This window comes from Alligator sinensis, unplaced genomic scaffold, assembly GCF_000455745.1.
Source record: "Alligator sinensis unplaced genomic scaffold, ASM45574v1 scaffold9_1, whole genome shotgun sequence".
NCBI classification, from domain to species: Eukaryota; Metazoa; Chordata; order Crocodylia; family Alligatoridae; genus Alligator; species Alligator sinensis.
The window spans coordinates 913,175-930,950 of NW_005842304.1; the positions used below are offsets into that span (position 1 = coordinate 913,175).

General features: G+C 43.1%; 1 protein-coding gene across 1 annotated transcript in view; it reads left to right on the top strand.

Annotated features, from left to right (window-relative positions):
• The first annotated feature begins 497 nt into the window (after positions 1-497).
• Positions 498-17,776, top strand: part of KIF21A (kinesin family member 21A) — a 139,292-nt gene continuing 122,013 nt past the window's right edge. The window contains 2 exon segments of the mRNA XM_025209701.1: positions 498-525; positions 10,344-10,458. Of these exon segments, the coding sequence (XP_025065486.1) occupies positions 513-525; positions 10,344-10,458 (128 nt within the window). The 5' untranslated portion in view covers positions 498-512.

Consider the following 17,776-nt stretch of genomic DNA (forward strand, 5'->3'; position numbering starts at 1 on the left):
GGCCCTGGCGGCGCCCGGCCCGGCCCGGCCTGTCGCCGCGCTGCAGACGTCTCGATGGGGACGGGGATGGGGATGGCTCAGCCCGTCCATCGCCGGTGAAAATCTGTCGCTTAGTGAAACGGGGTCTTGGGCGGATTTATTTATTTATTTATTTATTGGGCGGGGAGGCGCCATTCAGCAGCCTCCAGAGCCCCCCACAAGTCGTAGCCGTATGTGTCCCTGCCTTGCTTTGGAAATCAGGTGCCAATCTTTGGATTTCCGCTCCCTGACAAACTGAATGATTCATTCAGTGAATTCCTCCTGAGGTGTCGCGAGGCAGCTAGTCACTCAGTTCATTCCTGTCATGATGCAGCCGGTTAGTGCAGCTCGTGCTGAAGACTGAAAGGCGAGGTGCTTTTCCGCCAGCACTCGTGCGTAATGTGGGTGACATTGTTCAAGGTCCGTGAGGACTCAAGATCCACCCTCTGCTTTTTTATAGAGGATGGGCACCGCGAGGGTGTGGGAGCACTGGCATGAAATGCGGAGGTAACATCCAGGAGCAATGACGTGTGATGAATACGGCAGTCGCTTTAAAAAAAAAAATTGGCATCTTGCTTACAATAGTCTCGTAAAAAGCAACTAACTCTTCTTTATCTTAAGCAAGTTTGCATATTTTTGAGCAAAGCAAGAAACGAGTGTTCTTCCACATTGGTAGTACGACTGTTGGTAACCAATCTGAGTCATTTAAAAAAAATAGGGTGTGTTACAGTGTAGCCAACCATACCACCGTGTAAAGAAAATACTGCACGCGTTATATTTTGAAGCCAAATGTTTTTGTGATGTAGAAAAACACGTTTTTATGTAGGTTTATTGAAGCTAAGAGCTAAATAAAGTCACCTGGGACCAAAGGCTTTGTGTTTGCAAATGTTTTGAGAAATGGGTAAGACTCTGTAGCAAACAGCCCAGTAAAAATAAATTAAAAACAGGTGACTTCAATGGCTACTGGAATCGTGTGTCAAATGTTACAAAGTATATTTTCATAGGGTAGTCAACTAATATTTTTAAACCCTCAAATATCAGTGTGGCTTAATAATTAATGAGGGATTAAATTGTTTTGTTCTTTCTGCTTTCTTCCCCTTCAAGTGTTAAATTTATGCACCACATTTCCCTCTTTGTGCTGGGAAATTGCTAAGATGACCCTGGTACCTCTTAAAAATGGGTCAGAATTACCAGTAACTAGTAAGACATACAAAAAACTAGAACTCTTGGTCCCAAAATTATACCTTTTATTAGACCAACTGGAAAATGGCAAAAAAATTGTCCTTTTCTGCAAGCTTTCGGGATCAAAGTCTTTTTGTCAGGCTCTGGGAAAAGTGTAGACGGTACAAGATGGTAAAAAGTCCTCATAGGTAGGAAATAAACGTCATTTTTCCCAGAGCCTGACAAAGGGACTTTGATCCCAAAAGCTTGCAGAAAAGGACAGTTTTCTTGCTATTTCCCAGTAGGTCTAATAAAAGGTATCATTTTGGGACCAAATGTTACAGTTTTTTGTATGTCTTTTTGTCTCAGACAAAGACAGCTACCAAGTACACCCCAGTAACTAATAAAGGACTTATAACCAGTAAAGAACTTGACTTTTTCACTGTGTAAGTGGGATTGTGCAAGTCATTGTGCGCAGGTGCATCACTGGCCCTTCCTGGATCCCTTTTGAGCTTTCTTTTATGTGCGTCTCAAGAAAAACATTTTAACTAACAGCAGAGTACTTAGCTGATAGCAGATGTTTGACCTTGCCTTCAGTTGGGTGTAATGAAGTTCTCTGTAGGTGCATTGAGTTGCAGAATTGGGAACTTAATTTGTTTTGATGATGATTTCCTAGACTGGAACTAGACCGAGGCACCCACGTTTATAATGTGTAACCTTCATGGGACAGGAAAAGTAAAGTCTGTCAAGGACACATTGCACTCCAGCTTGATTCAAGAAGAATAAACCTATATGTATTCTATACTCTGTAGATATAATTTAATTTGAGATGTTTAGTAAACTGCAGAACACTACATGCAGTAAAGTGAGGGATATAACATGATATAGCATGATGAAAAATATTCCATTCTTTTCAGTTATCACCCCCTTTAAGCTATTTTTATACTAATTGTTTCTGATATATTTTTGCATGGTTATGGGTTTAGTGAATGATGGATCAAATCTTCTAGTTTAATGAAGCATGAAAGCAGAAAATATGTTGGCTTATAATCCAGTAAACTTTCCAATCAAGGGAAAAGCAAATTCTTTCACTATTGTCAGCCTCCACTGAAAGAGGTTAATTTACAATTTTGATGATTATGTGCAACTTTCACAAAGAGCTTTGCTATTCTTCTGTGTCAGGCATGTTTGTTTTCAGTTAAATCAGAAAGGCCCCATTATACTTATCAAATCATATGATTTTATTTTGCTTTTATTGTACAAACTACCATTTTGTGACCATGGAATGACTGCAGTGCACTTGTGCCTTTCCAGTATGGGAAAATTAACTTGTAATGCCTGCCATGCTAAATAGGTTGTGAAACAAAACAGTCAACCAAACTGATATGTCTGTGTTGTACAAAGGTTATTACTAGCACTAAGCCCACAAAAGAGCTTAAAATCAGACAATGCAGCCTAAGGCTCCTTGACCATAGAATCACATTCACAGTCTTTATTTGGATGCTTTTGTTCCATATGCAACGTTTGGGAAGAATTAAGTGGCTAAAAATGTGGGGCTCAAGGGCTAATACCTTGTCCTCATGAATTTTTACTTTTTTTTTTTAAACACTTGGGCTAAACTATGTAAGGACTAGAACCCAGTCTCCTTTTCCTGCTTGGCACCTAACCTAGCCCCTTACACTAGAGACCTAGATTACACTTTCACTTTCTGGCTCAGTTAATATTTAACTATTCCATACAAATTAAAACAGGTTCAACAGGTGAGACTCAGCTCCTTCATCTCTCCATTCCAGAATAGCCAATAGCCTGGTGAGTAGAACATTCTTTCAGGAGGGAGATGTGGGTCTGAATCCCCTCAAGGTGGGACCTTGGGTACCTAGTCTAACTGCTAATGTTGGATAAAAGGAGGTGTCCTGCTACAGCAGTAGTGACATTTGTGAAAGGTGTGTTCTGAGAAGATGTACTGGGCCAGCAGGTGAGAGAGGAAGAGGAATAGCTAGTTTGCAAATCCGGACAGGTTGTAGGTTTCAGGTAGGTTCTGAACTGCTCAGCACTGTCAAGACTATGCCTCTAGATATACCCAGAGGGTGCCTAGGCACCTCAATAAAGCTTCCTAGGAATTTTGGATGTTTGCAGGGTTAGGCAGCAACCCAGTGCAGATTGTAAAGATTGCAGTTTTGTACTTTAGTACTTCAAATAGGAGTTAGGTAGGACTGAAATTCTTTTGTGGATCAGTTCCTCATTTTGTTTGGTTTCACGTATGTTTTTCAAGCCTACTAGGCAAACAGTGAGCAAATAAATTATTAATATAATTATATATTACTTTGTATATTACACTGCTTAATAGGTGTGTGGTAAATTAATTTTGTTACTTATTTTAGGTCTTGACTAATATTCTGAACAATCCTGATATGATACTATTTTTAAAACTACCAGATTATCAACCTTCAATCTCCAGGGAAGTGTTTGGGAAAGTAGCCTTTTCCCCACTGTTTAACAGGTCCTGGTCCCTGCAAGACTGTAGAGCATATATCCATCACTATAAGCAAGGGAAAAAGGTCACTTCCACAGAAGAGTAGTGAGAGCACATATTCTACCTCCAGTTCGTGGGACACAAGAAGAAATCCATGGAGGAGAGTGTCCTAATTGGGATGAGAAATGGTGGGGACAGAAAAACAGTAAAGTTGGAGTTAAATGTCTGATCACAGACTGTGCACAGAACTATGTGGCTTCACCATGCCAAGTAGGCTATGGGCCACAGTGGCTGCATCAAAAGCTTACTTGGACATTACTTACTACAGAAATAGAAGATGAAAGAAAGTCTTATGCATTTAATGGGAAGACACCCAAACTGTGGGACATCTAGCAAGCTGCCACCCTCTAAAATCTTTTGGAGGAATGGGCTCAATACATTCTCGATAACAAGTGACACACAATGGATGATAAATTTGGATGTGAACCTATAATGTTGTTTTGAAGCTGCCATACAGAAGATGAAGAAGAGGGAGTAAAAGGGAGAACTGAGAGAGAGGATAAGTACTGCATGAAAAGTGAACATTAAAGAAAAATAATGTGATTGGTTAGAACGTATTGTTTGTTTGAAGACCAAGGAAACAAATGAAAAAACTGGACTTGAGCTTACAGTCAAACATGGAAAGTTGGAAGAAATAAATGAAGTACTTGAGTCAGATGCACTGTCCCTATAAAAATTGACATCCTCCAGTGTGAAAATGACAGTTTTGACTAGTGATGGCGGGAATATAACAGCCTGAGTTTGAAGCTCAAGGACAAAGAAGATGGGGGCTATTAAATTACAGCTATGAGAAACTGGAGAAGGAGAATGGATATCTTTGACCTTGTGTTTGTTTTGTACTTTCCATTTTTTGTGTAGGCAATCCTTCTACTCACTGTTCCCTTCTGCAAACAGAGTGCATGCTTCTGCCTCTGCTGCTGTGATTTTTTTCATTTATGCCTTCTCTGCTTTTATATAATTATTGCCCCTGTTTTGTTCCAAGTGTCCAGACTCCAGCATGTGACAGTACTGCAGCCTGCCTATTCATTCATCCAGAGACCTGGCATGATATTACACTGTTGTTCTCATCAGTCAGTTCAAAAGTTGACTGTCCTGTAATGCTGGTAGTCTCTCAGGTGTTCACTGAAACAGAACAAATTTCAAATGTGCTAGTCTATCTGGATACTTTTCTTCACAGTGGAGGTGGCGATAATGTAAGGGTAACTTTGTTGTAATAACAAAAGACTGCTAGTTTTTATATACCGAAGGAGAAATAGAGGTTTAGAAAAAAAATATTGGCACATATGTATGTTTCAGTAAGATATAGCACAGATTCATAATACATTATTATTTTTTGAGGAGTTAATCTGGATGTGTTTATTATTTAAACAATGGCACCGGTTAACATTAGAAACCTGGTATTGCAGCTACTATTCTTGAAGACCCACTTGCTCAGGCTGCACGACCAGGTGGCCTTGTCACATCTTTTTTTCCCAAAACATTAACTTTGAGCTTTTTTCCATACAGAATCCTTTGCTTAGCACACCCATGCCACTACCATTTCCCCCAAGTCCCTCTTTAAAACAAATTTCTTTCAAAAGCCTCAAGTCAATGTTTGATACATTGGCAGGTGTGAAACAGCATTGTGGAAGAAATTTTCAATTACATCTGTGGCGAGATGTATTTGAAGTGATTCTTATTGCTGCTGTTGTCCTTCTATCTTAGGACACCTTCCAGTAAACACTTGCACATATTTAGCTTTGACTAGGCCAATTAATAGCTTTTCTCTGGTACAAAAATTAAGCCTGTGCATAGCAGTTTGCAGGAGGAGGATAACCTTTTCAGATGAGTACGGAGCTAAGATCCTCACTTGATACCTTTTATATATGGTGCAAAACACTGGTTCTATATAAGCAGTCGTTTAAGCAGACAACAGAAATGTTCAGAACATGACAGTTTTCTGTTAGTGGGACCCTCCCTTCCCCCTTTTATCTCACAGTAGTCTTTTTAGCTAATTATCATCAATGTGCAACTGTAACTTGGGTAGGATTTTTGAAAATCCTAGAACAGTTGGTTATATACCTCCCTTTGAAATCAGTGGGTCTTGGGTGCCCGCTCATCATTAGTACTGTTTTCTGTACTTTGTTTCTGTGGAGAGTTATTGTTTCTATGGATTATTCCAAACACTGCTCTACTTTTGTTTCCACTTTACCTCTTAAAGGGAAACTTACAAGTGGTGAGCAAAAAAAAAAAAAAAAAATCTCTAAACAGTCTTCCAATTTTAAAAAAATTATGGAGCGAAGTATATCACTTTTCTCCCCATGACTACTTTGGTTTTATATTTTATGTATAGGAATTTAGAAGACATCCACTGGAATTTAATTTTTTGTGTTGGACTGCCGCCATAGTAAATGGATATGGGAAAGCTGAGCTGCTGCAAATGCGCTCACAAGCTGCTGAAGCGGTTTCATCTTTATGCATTGATGGAGGTTGGGAAAAACTGATATTTAAAGCCTAAGCAAAATGAGATGCATTTTCTGGAAGGGAAAATTAGCCAGTTTAGCTAAAATTTAAATCTTAATAGTAGAAGCAACAAATCTACCGCAGCAATAACAACCTGAAATCTGCTTCTACCTTTTGTCCCTCTTAGGCTACCTTCCCTCCACCCCAATTTAAAACCATGCTTCATGGTATGGGTTGGTTGGTTGGTTGGTTGTTTCTTTTTTAAACTGTCAGGATTTCTTAGGGCAACTCCGTATCCGGCCACACTGGTGAAATCTCACTGAAACCTTTTGGTTGTTCCAGCACGACTGAAGGCATAACTGGGGGCCTTGATTTTTCAGGCATATCACTATGGTGATAGCCTTAAACAAGAGAACACTGCATAAATGAAGGGCAGCAAGGTGTTTTTATTTGCCTGCAGAAAGTGTTTGGTGATGTGTAAAGAAAACCTCCAAACCCTGTTATCTATGCAAGGCATCTGTGTTAACCTGGGAATCTTACAGTGTGTATTCACAAGTTGCTTTTTTAAAATGTCTTCATCTTTTAAATATTATTTAAGTTTGCATCTGCAGTGTTGATGAAGGCTGCCCATGCATGTGGGTCCATAAGGCTGTAAATATAGCCAGACTGCTACAGTTCCTCTGTGGGGTGACAGGAGCAGTGTGGTTAACAGGAGGATTTGGTCTGGATGGTCACTCTGTGCTCCAGAACTTGCTGTGTGGTGAATCTTGCTTTAGTGGCCTGGCTGGGGCTGGTGATAAAGGTTTTGCTGGGTGGAGATTCAGCATTTGGATCTAAATACCATTCTCTACTACTATGTTTAATGTAGGAATTATAGGTCCTTTTCCCCTCTACAATTGACTGTAGCAACTTAATATGATTGGAAAAAAATTTTCATGGAGTGTTGATGGGACTGAAAATCATGGAGTGACAATCATGCAGGTACTAGGGATGTATATATTATTTAAAAATTATCCGTTTAACCTCCTCTAATTATATTGGTTAAACGGTTAACCGATAACACACCAGCTCAAACATGGTGGTGGCTGCTGTTGCTGCTGCTGATGGGAGCTGCACGCCAGGCCCTTTGAGGGGGGAGGAGGAGGCGGCCGTGACAAGTCCTACCAGACAAGACTGTTCACGTGAAGCCCTGCACTGGGAAGAAGAGAGTACCTGTGAGCCAGCAGCTAACTGCTTAATTGACAACTAATTAGGCCACCTGCTGTTTTCCTCTTTAACCTCATAGGCTATGGGTACTAGTCCACTTCATCCGTCCCCCTCCCTCTTGCCTGCCCTGCTGCCTTCTGGTTCCTGCTGGGGCACCTCATAGCTACCCTTCCCCCATTTCTCTAATCAGTTATCACTGGGATTATCAGTTTAGCCTTTCAAATCCCTAGCAGATACATTGTGGTAAAACATTTCTTCTTTTCTTTCCCTTCAAATGCTTCTTAGTCTGTGGATGGACAGGAAGAGAGAAGAGGAAATGCATATTGCTCCAAATTACTATTTTTACCATTATAAACACAGCCATTTGTTGAAGTTCTGGGGTCTTGAAATTATTATAATTATTATTTTTTTTCTTGAGAAATCAGAGGATTGATGCATTATTTTTCATTTTTTTAATGAATGGCATTCATTTCAAATAGAAAATTAAACTGTGTTAAAAAGGCTGGACCTGATATGTTTGAATGTGTTCCAATTAAATATTGTTTGTTTTCCAAACCTGTTGAACAAAAAAATGGCTTTGGACGTTTTCATTCTGTAGGCCTGGGTGATGCCAGAGAAAAGGTTGGTGGCACTAAACTCTCAGTAAAATGTTAAGAGTCTAATATGTTGTATAGTCAGTGCGCACAGCCTCTCAGTGTGGTGCTAGCTAGATATTTTTCCAAATAAATATGTCATGAATGATGTATTTCCCTTATTATTCTTAAAAAGAGATGGAAAGAAAATAATTCAAATCTTCAATGTGATTTTAGCTTCTGTGCTACTATAAGAAGTGCAGTAGCCTACTTTATGAACTAAGTATCTTATCTGGCTCTTTTTGCAAGAAGTTTCAGATTTTATCTAATCTCGCTGTCCTTTGTGGTTCTTGAATATCAAATGAAATGTGCAGAAAGCAGATTGGAACTTTCCCCTTCATATACCTTCGGAAATTTGATTTTTGGAGAATATTTGTTTTCTCACTGTTTAACACAATGGTTCTTTCATTCTGACAGTGGTAATTTTGTTCCAAAGAATATTTAAATTAAATTGAAAGCGTTCAACTGCCATTGTATAAAGTGTTTTAGGGAAATATTCTGTGCGACTCCAGAATCATCATTTGGTTTAGCCCAATGCTTTAGTGCAAATATGTTAAACTCAGCTGGCCCTTTTCCCTTCAACAGGAAGGATTATCACAACCTGTATGTCCCTATTATAACTTTATCTTCTTCATAGTCTACTTCTGTCTCACCCTTTGCCACATACCCAGTGTCATTGTCATCCCTGAATTATATCGTAAACTTCTGTGGCTAAGATTGTGGTTTCACAGAACGATAGATGCCTGTAGCATTGTATAAATAATACATGACATGCTATCCAAAGAAATAACAATTACGACTAAAACCTCTGATAATTAGTTGGTAGCTTCCATGGAAATTGAGCCCTGCAGTAATTCTTATCCATTAGAACTTTTTGCTGCAGTACTGCACATAAATAAGGCTTTCTGGTTTGTGTGGATGTTTAAATAGTAACCAACATGCTGCATGCCAAATCCGGCACCTCTTTGGTGCATAGGAAATATCAGACTAGGGTTTTTTTGTGTTGTATTTATTTTTTGTGGGGGGGAGGTTGCCTGACAAACAACATGTTCCTTGTGTTAATTTTGACTCCTTCAGCAAAATTATTTAGTGGATCTAGATTCCTTTTTCATGTTTGTGACTGCCTGGCCTCAGACAGCTGTTCCCATGCTTCCTTGGCCTGGATGGTCAGTAACGGATGTCCCGAGGTTTCTTGTAAATCCTGAGGTAGATGCTTGTCACCTAGGTGGCCACCCCCAGACTCATTTGCCACGACTTTGAATGTAGTTTCAGTGGGTGGGCAAACTGCCAGGGGCTCCTCAGTGATGGGTAGTCCGCTAGACGGCCGTCCGAGTGGCTCTACCTCCCCTACACCCCAGCCTCTTGCCAACCTTTGGCAGGTCACTGGATCTTGTGTCAGCCGTTCCTACAATGTAGCTGTATTCTTGACCCCAACGTTCTCTTGAATCTGATGTCCCGAGCACTTTCTTCTATGGTGGCTCAACTGATCCACTATCTAGCCTACGCTGGGCCTCCTCCTGCCCTAAGCTGCCTCAGACTGGAAGCTGAAAGACCAAAACAGCAAACAAAAAAAAGAAGAAAAAAAAAAAGAGGACGGAAAGGAGCCGTCCTGCTGGCGCCTCTATGCTGCGTTCTATTCCCCTTAACCGGGACTTCCTCCTCGCTAGGGGACTTAGTTCCCTGGCGTCGTCTGTCCCGCCGTACAACTCCTCCAAATGGGGGGGAAAAAAAGAAGAACGAAATAAAATTATGAGTTGGGGAGGGTCTGCTCGGTGTCCTCCCTGGCCCTACCGTTAGGATAAAGGAGGTGCCTCCTCAGTACTCTCTAAGATCTCTTTGTACTCATCCCCGCCAGTCGGTATCCCACACCCGGTACCTGGGAACTCTCTGGGAGATGACCCGTCGTCTGGCCAGGGTGGCTAAGGCTCCTCTTCCTGGGCCGTTATTCCTCTCGCGCTGCCGAACGTGGCTTGTGGAATCGCTCTCCCCCAACGTCGCCTGAGGCGTTCCGTTTCCAGCACCCCGCAGTCCTTTCTGGTCTGGTCAGCGATTGCTTGCGCTGTGGGTTTCTGCCAAGCCAGCTTCTGCTACTACCCTGCTGGGCTTCCTTTTTTACTGCTCACACCAGTCTCTGCCGGTGTAGAGAGCCTCCTCTGGCTCTCTTGCCTCCTGGGCACACCAGCCTCCACTGGTACAGAGAGCCTCCTCCAGCTCTTCCTCCTCCCAGGCATGCCGGTCGTTGCTGGTGTAGAGAGCCCCTGCTGGCTCTCTCTCCTTCTGAATATGTCTGCCATCATCAGCACAGAGAACCTCCACTGACTCTCTCCTCCTGCTCTCTTCCACCTCCGCAGGTGGTCCTTTTTGTTCTCGCCGGCCAGTGATTGCCGATGATGTCACTGGCCGGCCTCACCTGTATAAAGGTGTGGCTTACAACTCACGTGGGTTTCCTCCCTCACCCTGCTGCAGGTAAGTGTTCTTGTATTATTATTTTTTTTCTTTCATGCATGGTCCCTGCCCTAGGAGCCCTCAGGGTGCAGTTTGGGGCTCTTTCACCTGATTGCCCCCGTGACACTGTACTACTGTACTTGAAATACTTCAAATACTACTGTATTTGAAAGCAGTAGTTCTAGGCCTTCACTTTGTAATGTAATGCATGTTAATAGGTTTCTGTGTCAGCTGGGTCCAGAGATGCTTTGAACATTTACATTACTTTACAGGATTAAGCACTTCATTAACATGATATAAATATTACACAAACATTCTTTTTCTAGTCATTTTTAGCTACCATAACAAGGAATAATGAAACAACATTTCAAGAATTTATATACTTTTCTGGAAAGCTTCTTAATGAACCACATACTTGAAGCATTTGAAAGGTTAGAAAAACTTTAAGAAGATGAAATGTTTCTACCATGGGTGTTAGAAGAGAAAGTATCTGCTAATGAGTATATTTTAGAGATGGAGAAAAGGGAAAAGGCTTCCACTTTAAACAGTCTGGAGATGTGTTGGGTCAGAGTATAGGCCACCTGGCTAATCCATGCTTCATGGGGAACAGCTTATTCTTATGCCTGATTTAATCAGTGAGCACTGTCACTCATGAACCACTAAATTACCATTTTGATCTTCATTAGTTCAATTGTGACTTCAGCAAAAATGGATTGGTATGGGTGAGCTTCAGGAATTATAGTAAAGTTAGAAATAAACTAGTATTGACAGGTAAATGGCTCGTTAGCACTTAACTATGTGGGGTATAATTATGCCTTTTATTAATCAAAAAAGTTTGAGTCCTGTTTAGAAGTGACCCACATTAGCCATCTTCTCAACCCCTTCTATCAACTCTCAATTTTTTGTTTGTACCCATAAAATATCATTTATCAACATTCTCTCACCAAAGGGTATAGTGCTTTTGATTGTTCTTTAAAAGTCAGCAACTAAAGCCTCAGTTGGATCAACAAGAAAAGAAATATTTTAGTTTTGAGGAGTTCAGATAGAAGGGTTTATCTTTGTCATAATGTTCAAATCTAGGGGTGTCTTTAGCTCCTAACAGATGCTCCAGGGTGGGGGTAGGGAGTGCATTAATTACAGTGGCTCTTGGGAGCTGCTCTAATTAAAGCACCCACAGTGTCTTGTGTATTCAGCATCCCGTGCTTCAAAACAATGGCGGGGGCACTATAATTAGCTTGTTCATACTTTAGTTAAAGTGCCCCCATCACCATTTTGAAGCATGGGGACACTGAATACACTTGATGCCAAGGCTGCTGGGGTGTCCTAAGACTCATTTAATCGAGTCTTCTCTGACGCATGCTAATCCAAATAAAACAGAAGGGTTATTGGTAGATTGGGGAAAGCATTTGGAATCTGGTGATGGCTGCATCTTATTTACCTTAGGACGGGCAAACTCACTTGGCAATTTGGAGATATTGATGAATCCCCAGAGCTTGTCAGCTGCGATTTTTTTGAGAAAAATTTTCTGGATTTTGTTGGGTAAAGAGAAAGTAATTGTTTCTCATACAGCCACTGTTGCTGCCACCTCTTATCTCAAGGTTGGATTTCTGTGGTGTTTTTGGATTAGGTTGTAGCATGTATCTGATTAAAAATTGCATTTGGTGCAGAATTAAGAAGTCTGCTGTTGTCGTACGTTGCTGTACCTTGTGTTTGCACTAGAGTTGCCAACACCTCAGTATGAAACAAAGAGGGAGCTTTCTACTAATGCCTGTTCTGTGAGGGGCCCTCAGCTTTGCTCTGAAGTAGCATGAATTGGCACGTCATATCCGGTCCCTGTATGGCATCTCCAACTGTGCTCTTAATGGGGGATCCAAACTGGTGTGTTGTCCTGCATCATTTTTAAGCCTTGACCTTTAAAGATGCATAATAAACTGCCCAGGTCCTACCAAGAAGTCAGGAGTTAGGTCTATTGGTATGCTGAAGAAAAAAGATAGTAGCATCAGACTGTGTGGAGTATCCAAAACAAAGTGACATAACTTTAAAAGATTATGTCCTTTTCCATGAGCAGATGATTCCCTCAGTACTGCAGAAGTGGATCCAGAAGACAGGAAAAGACTGCTTTCACAGACAATTGAGGCCTGTTGTTTTTTTGGTTTGTGCAATGTACCTATCATGTCTGAGGTGGTAATAAATGGGTATTGTGTGGCATATCTTTCTTGGTCTGTTTGTTTTAGTAGATGATATATAGGGACCTACCAAAATTGCCATTTTGCAGATTTCACAGATTTGGCAAAATCCAGCATTGCCTGTAAGATATGTAGGGTGGAGGGGGAGGAGAAAATGTATGCAAAAGTAAAATGCTCGCTCCCCAGAGGGAGCTGCAGCAGCTTGTTGAGGTGGGGAAGGGGGAGAGGAGGCTGTACACTGGGAGGGCAGCCAGCAAGATGGCTGACCCTCACGCCCCTCACTGTTGATTAACTCCTCAGGCTGCCTGGCATGTGGTCCCACCCCCTCCACCAGTTGGTGACAAGGGGTGGGGCTGCAAGACGTGGTGAGGGGCAGAGCCACTAGGACCCCTCAGAGAATCAGAGGCATCAGGGGGAGGGCTGTACTCCACTCGCAAAATGGCTGCCAAGCCCCACATTCTGCCTGTGAAATTGGGGACAGTCCCTTCGATTTCAGTAGGTCCCTAATGATATCCATGCTAAAACTTTTAAACAGGAGCTGATATATTTGTTAAATTTTGTATGATAGGTTTAAGACTGAAAATCTGAAACTGAAACCAAATAACTAAGTTGCTTCAAAAGCACTTTACCTCCAAACTTCTATTTTCAGTTAAAAAATCAAAACAAAACTGCGGCTGTGAATCAGTCCCTGCAGACACTTCAGACATTTTTAGGGCTCTGCTTCTGTTAGAGAAGGTTTGTTTGTGGTTTGCCATCATGGCAATACCAGATTCAGGCATCTGAAGAACAACTTGCCAGGTGGTTGGAAAAGCTGCTGTACCATGGCATGACTCTTGGGTGTGTTTATTCTGTATGCTGTAGTATGTTGTTGAGATACATATGTCAGTTCTAACTGAATTAGATTTGGTATTGGATGGCTTTAGTATAGTTTTGTTACTGGGCAGGGCTTTTGTGAGATGAGCTGTCTGGGCAGAGGGGTTTCACTGGGGACTGAATTGAAAAGCAGAGGGCTGGGTATTTGTTCTGGTGGAGCTTTATGTGTGCAAGAGGCATTAGAATTGCCACAGACACAGTCGGAGAAGGCAGTAAACAGCCAGAAAAGCACTGGAGCATGATCCTGAGAAAAAGGTGAGAGCTTTTTGGGTTGAGGGTCCTTGGGTTGAAAGAAATCTTGGAATACTGAGCAAGACACTCATTGTTTGATTACTGCTGGTTGCTAGGAAGTAGATCTGTGTGTAGATTATTGGTAAACAAACAGGATTGCATCAAAAATACCTGAATCCATCACAAATTTATTCCCCTAATGGAAATAATTTGTAAGACCCAGAATGTTAATGCACTGCTCTGATCAAAAGGGCTAACAGTATTATACATTGAAATACACCAAATTTGGCATTCATATCAAATTAGTGTGTTACATTTAATGTTACACAGATACTTACATTTTATCTGAAGCAGTAGTTTTTTGTATCTGCATTTACATTTGGCAAGGTACTCTTTCTTTGCCATGTGGCCTGAGAATGTTAGTTCAGGCTTTTCTATATGGCTCTGCTAATTAATAGAGACTTGGCCCCTAATTCATTTGGTATTTCAACACTGTCCCCAGCTATACAGTACTGGGCACTTTAGGACATATGTCCCACTGTCAGAGACAACCCGAGCAGGGTGCAGGGCCCAGGGCAAATCAGCCTGTGCGGGGCCCCGCGCCTGGACGCAAGGAAGCCAGCGGCAGATTCAGTGGGGGGGGGGGCAGCGAGCAGCTGGACGTGCCGGATTCAGTGGCGCATTTGGCGGTGGTGGGGTTCCAAGCGGCCAAACGTGAAGCCAGCAGCAGTGCGGAGTTGCTGTGCCACTGCCTAGCTCTGCGGGACCCCCCAAAGTACAGGGCCCGGGGCGGCCACCCTGATTCACCCCCTCCCCCTGCCAGGGACAGCCCTGCCCGTTGTCTAGCAATGCAGCAATCATTTTAGCTGTGATCTACGTCATGTTAGAGTTTCAGGGATTAATGCATTAAACTCATTTTAACATGCTGTCCCTCTGAATTACTTTAACTGGTATGCTGTATTGTTTAGAATAGAATTCAAAGATTTAACTTTTTCTTGTTTGTCTATGACAGGAAAATGGTGAAAGACTCACTGTTTGAGATGCATTGTTGCGGACTAGACAAAATCTAGAAAAAAGCTGATGGGGTCATCTATGAATTGACTAAAGGATGGGCTAGGAGTTTGTACAGTTCAGTGATGGTTACAGTGTATGCACTGTATGATGAAACTAGGTAAATTAGAAGATGAACTGGATATCTGATTTCTAATAAATCTGTTGTAAAAAGGACCAGAGGAGAGCCTTTATGTTTGAGGGGTCGGTATATATATATATATACTACCTACACCGCTTAATGTTGTTGATAATGCTGTGTATGCTAATATTAGTGCCTATTACGTATTGTGACAAGCATCATCATGTTAGCCTATTGCACCTAGTCTTCCAAGTTTCATTTTTTTAGTGTATTGAGCAAATGTTTAGTCTTGGGAAGACATGCTATGTGGTCATGACATTGGGATGCATTTTCTGTGCAGAGAGAGAGAGAGGTGTGACTAGCAAGATAATTTGCTTTCTGCTTTGATATTTTATTAGTGTTAGTTTTGAGGCAGACTGTTCCTCTGCTGTCAGGCATTAGGCTGAGATTCTTGAAAGAAAAATGTTGACTAGCTCATTTCTAGCATTGCTGCATGTGTGTACATATTCTAGGTCTAACCTATTTTAAACCAGATTCTGAATCAGTTTCTTCCTGTGCTGCAAAACCCTGGACATCTACTGCTGCTTGGCAGAGGGCCAATTCTAGTATCAGAAATGGGGCACTGCTGTCAGAAGAGGGATTACTGATATATTTGCTGAGCATTGGCCCAGTTACCAAGCACATCGGGGACACCATTCCTTGTTGCTCTATAGCTGGGGCCACAAGTGTTGTGGGTTGCTCCTTTGTTTGCCATGCAGTAGATTACATACTGGACAGGCACCACAGTAGTAAATAAGTCAGGGAGCAGAAAGTGGAGCAGTGGATTAGACAGGAAGCATTGGTCACGGTGTAGAAAACAGAGCAGCAGATCAGGCAGGGGAAGGTGATCAGAGGGGCACCCGGGGCAGGGTTGGAACCAAATTGTGTCATTACTGCCAAAAAGAGTGGCTTCTTTTGCCCTTGAACAGTACTTCCCAAATTTTTCCTCACTCCCAATCCCCATACTCCCAACCTCCAGGTGCCCCTCTTCCAACCCACAGTTCCCTGGCCCTGCCAGTGCCCCTCACTCCCAACCTGCAGCCCCTCACCCTCCTAGGTGCCCCAGGGCCAGGACCTGCAGCCTCCTGCCCCCCCAGCAGTGCCCAAGCCCCAGCTGCTGTGGGCAGAGTGGAGCATGGAGCCCAGCTTGCCCCCCTCTTCCACTGTCCATTCCCCCATGGGCTCTGCTTTGGCCATGCCACCCATGGGGGTGGGGAGGATGTGGGCTGTGGGCTCAGGGTTCCCTGCCCTGCTGTTGTCTCCCTGGGGGCCCCGCACCCCGCTGTGGGCGCAGAAATCTCTGGAGGCATGTGCCTCCTCCTCTGCATCACCTGTGCCCCCTCCCACCTCCTGCCATCTTGCCTGTGCTGCCTCTTAGCCCTGCTCCCATAGATTCACCTGGTGGGAACTGCTCTCCACTGCTGCTTGGCTGCCACACGCATGTGCGCATGGCCATGCACATGGTTCCCCCTGCTTCCGATTGACCTCCCCCACCCCCCCGAGCCCCAAGTGGTCCCTTGCAGCCTGCAAGGGAAAACCCACGTTTTCTGGCATTTTTCTCCTTTAACAGAAAAATCCATGATTTTTCTGCTGTTTTCTGTTAAAGGAGAAAATCCAAGCTTTTCCACGTTTTTCTGCAGCAAACAGAAAACCCATATCCCTATTTATTGTGACCCATCCATTGATGTTGCATCCCCATTTGGAGTCATGACCCACAGTTTGGGAACTGCTGCCCTAGAAGGTGTGTAACTCATGTTTTTACTATAAATGTTAGCATTGACATGTTCTTACCTTACCAAGAGAACCAGGTAAAGGCTCCAAGGCTTCTGGTCCTTTAGTTTGTCAGGATAGGTAGGGAACTGGGAATTCAGGAAGCAGAGGTGACTTGGGCATCTTGGAGTTCGGACTCTGGACTTTCAGCATCGTAGCAGGAGACTAAAGGTATATCTAGATGTGGGCAAGGTAGTACCATATTGAGACGATTTCATAGATTTCATAGACATTAGGGCTGGAAGGGACCTCGGAAGATCATTGAGTCCAGCCCCCCTCCCGAAGGCAGGAAGTCAGCTGGGGTCATAGGATCCCAGCAAGATAAGCATCCAAATCTATCTTGAAGGTGTTCAATGTAGGTGCTTGAACCACCTCCGAAGGCAGGCTATTCCAGACCTTGGGGGCTCAGACAGTAAAGAAATTCTTCCTTATGTCCAGCCTGAAACGATCTTGCAGTAGTTTATAACTGTTTGACCTCGTCATCCCTTGGGGCGCTTTGGTGAACAAACGTTCCCCCCAGATACTGGTGGTCACCCCTGATAAACTTATAGGTGGCCATCAGATCACCCCTGAGCCTGCGCTTTTCCAGGCTAAAGAGCCCCATGGCTCTCAACCTGTTATCGTAAGGTCTGTTTTCCTGACCTCTGATCATGCACATGGCTCTTTGCTGGACTCTCTCAAGCTTCTCCACATCCTTTTTGAATTGTGGGGCCCAAAAGTGGACGCAGTACTCCAGCTGCGGCCTCACCAAGGCCGAGTACAAGGGGAGAATGATGTCCCGGGATTTGCTTGAGAAGCATCTATGGATGCAAGCAGATGATTCTGTAGCTTCCAGGCTGGAAGCAGAGGAACTGTGTTACTGTGGTGCTGCGTGCACACCAGTAATCTCTGGGAGGTGCCCTTGGGCCATATCTCTGTACTCTAGAAGGTCTGAGAGTTCACAGGAGTTCCAGATTCCCTGTTCCAGAGCAGGGAGCTAAGCCCTGCTTGTGCTGGGATCTAAGGGCTTCTGAGCTGTTTTTTTTAATTGAGAGCTTAGACCCTGACAGGTCTGCTGGAGCTGGGACTCCTCAGGGCTGCTGGACTCCAGGCAGGTAGTCTGGCATTC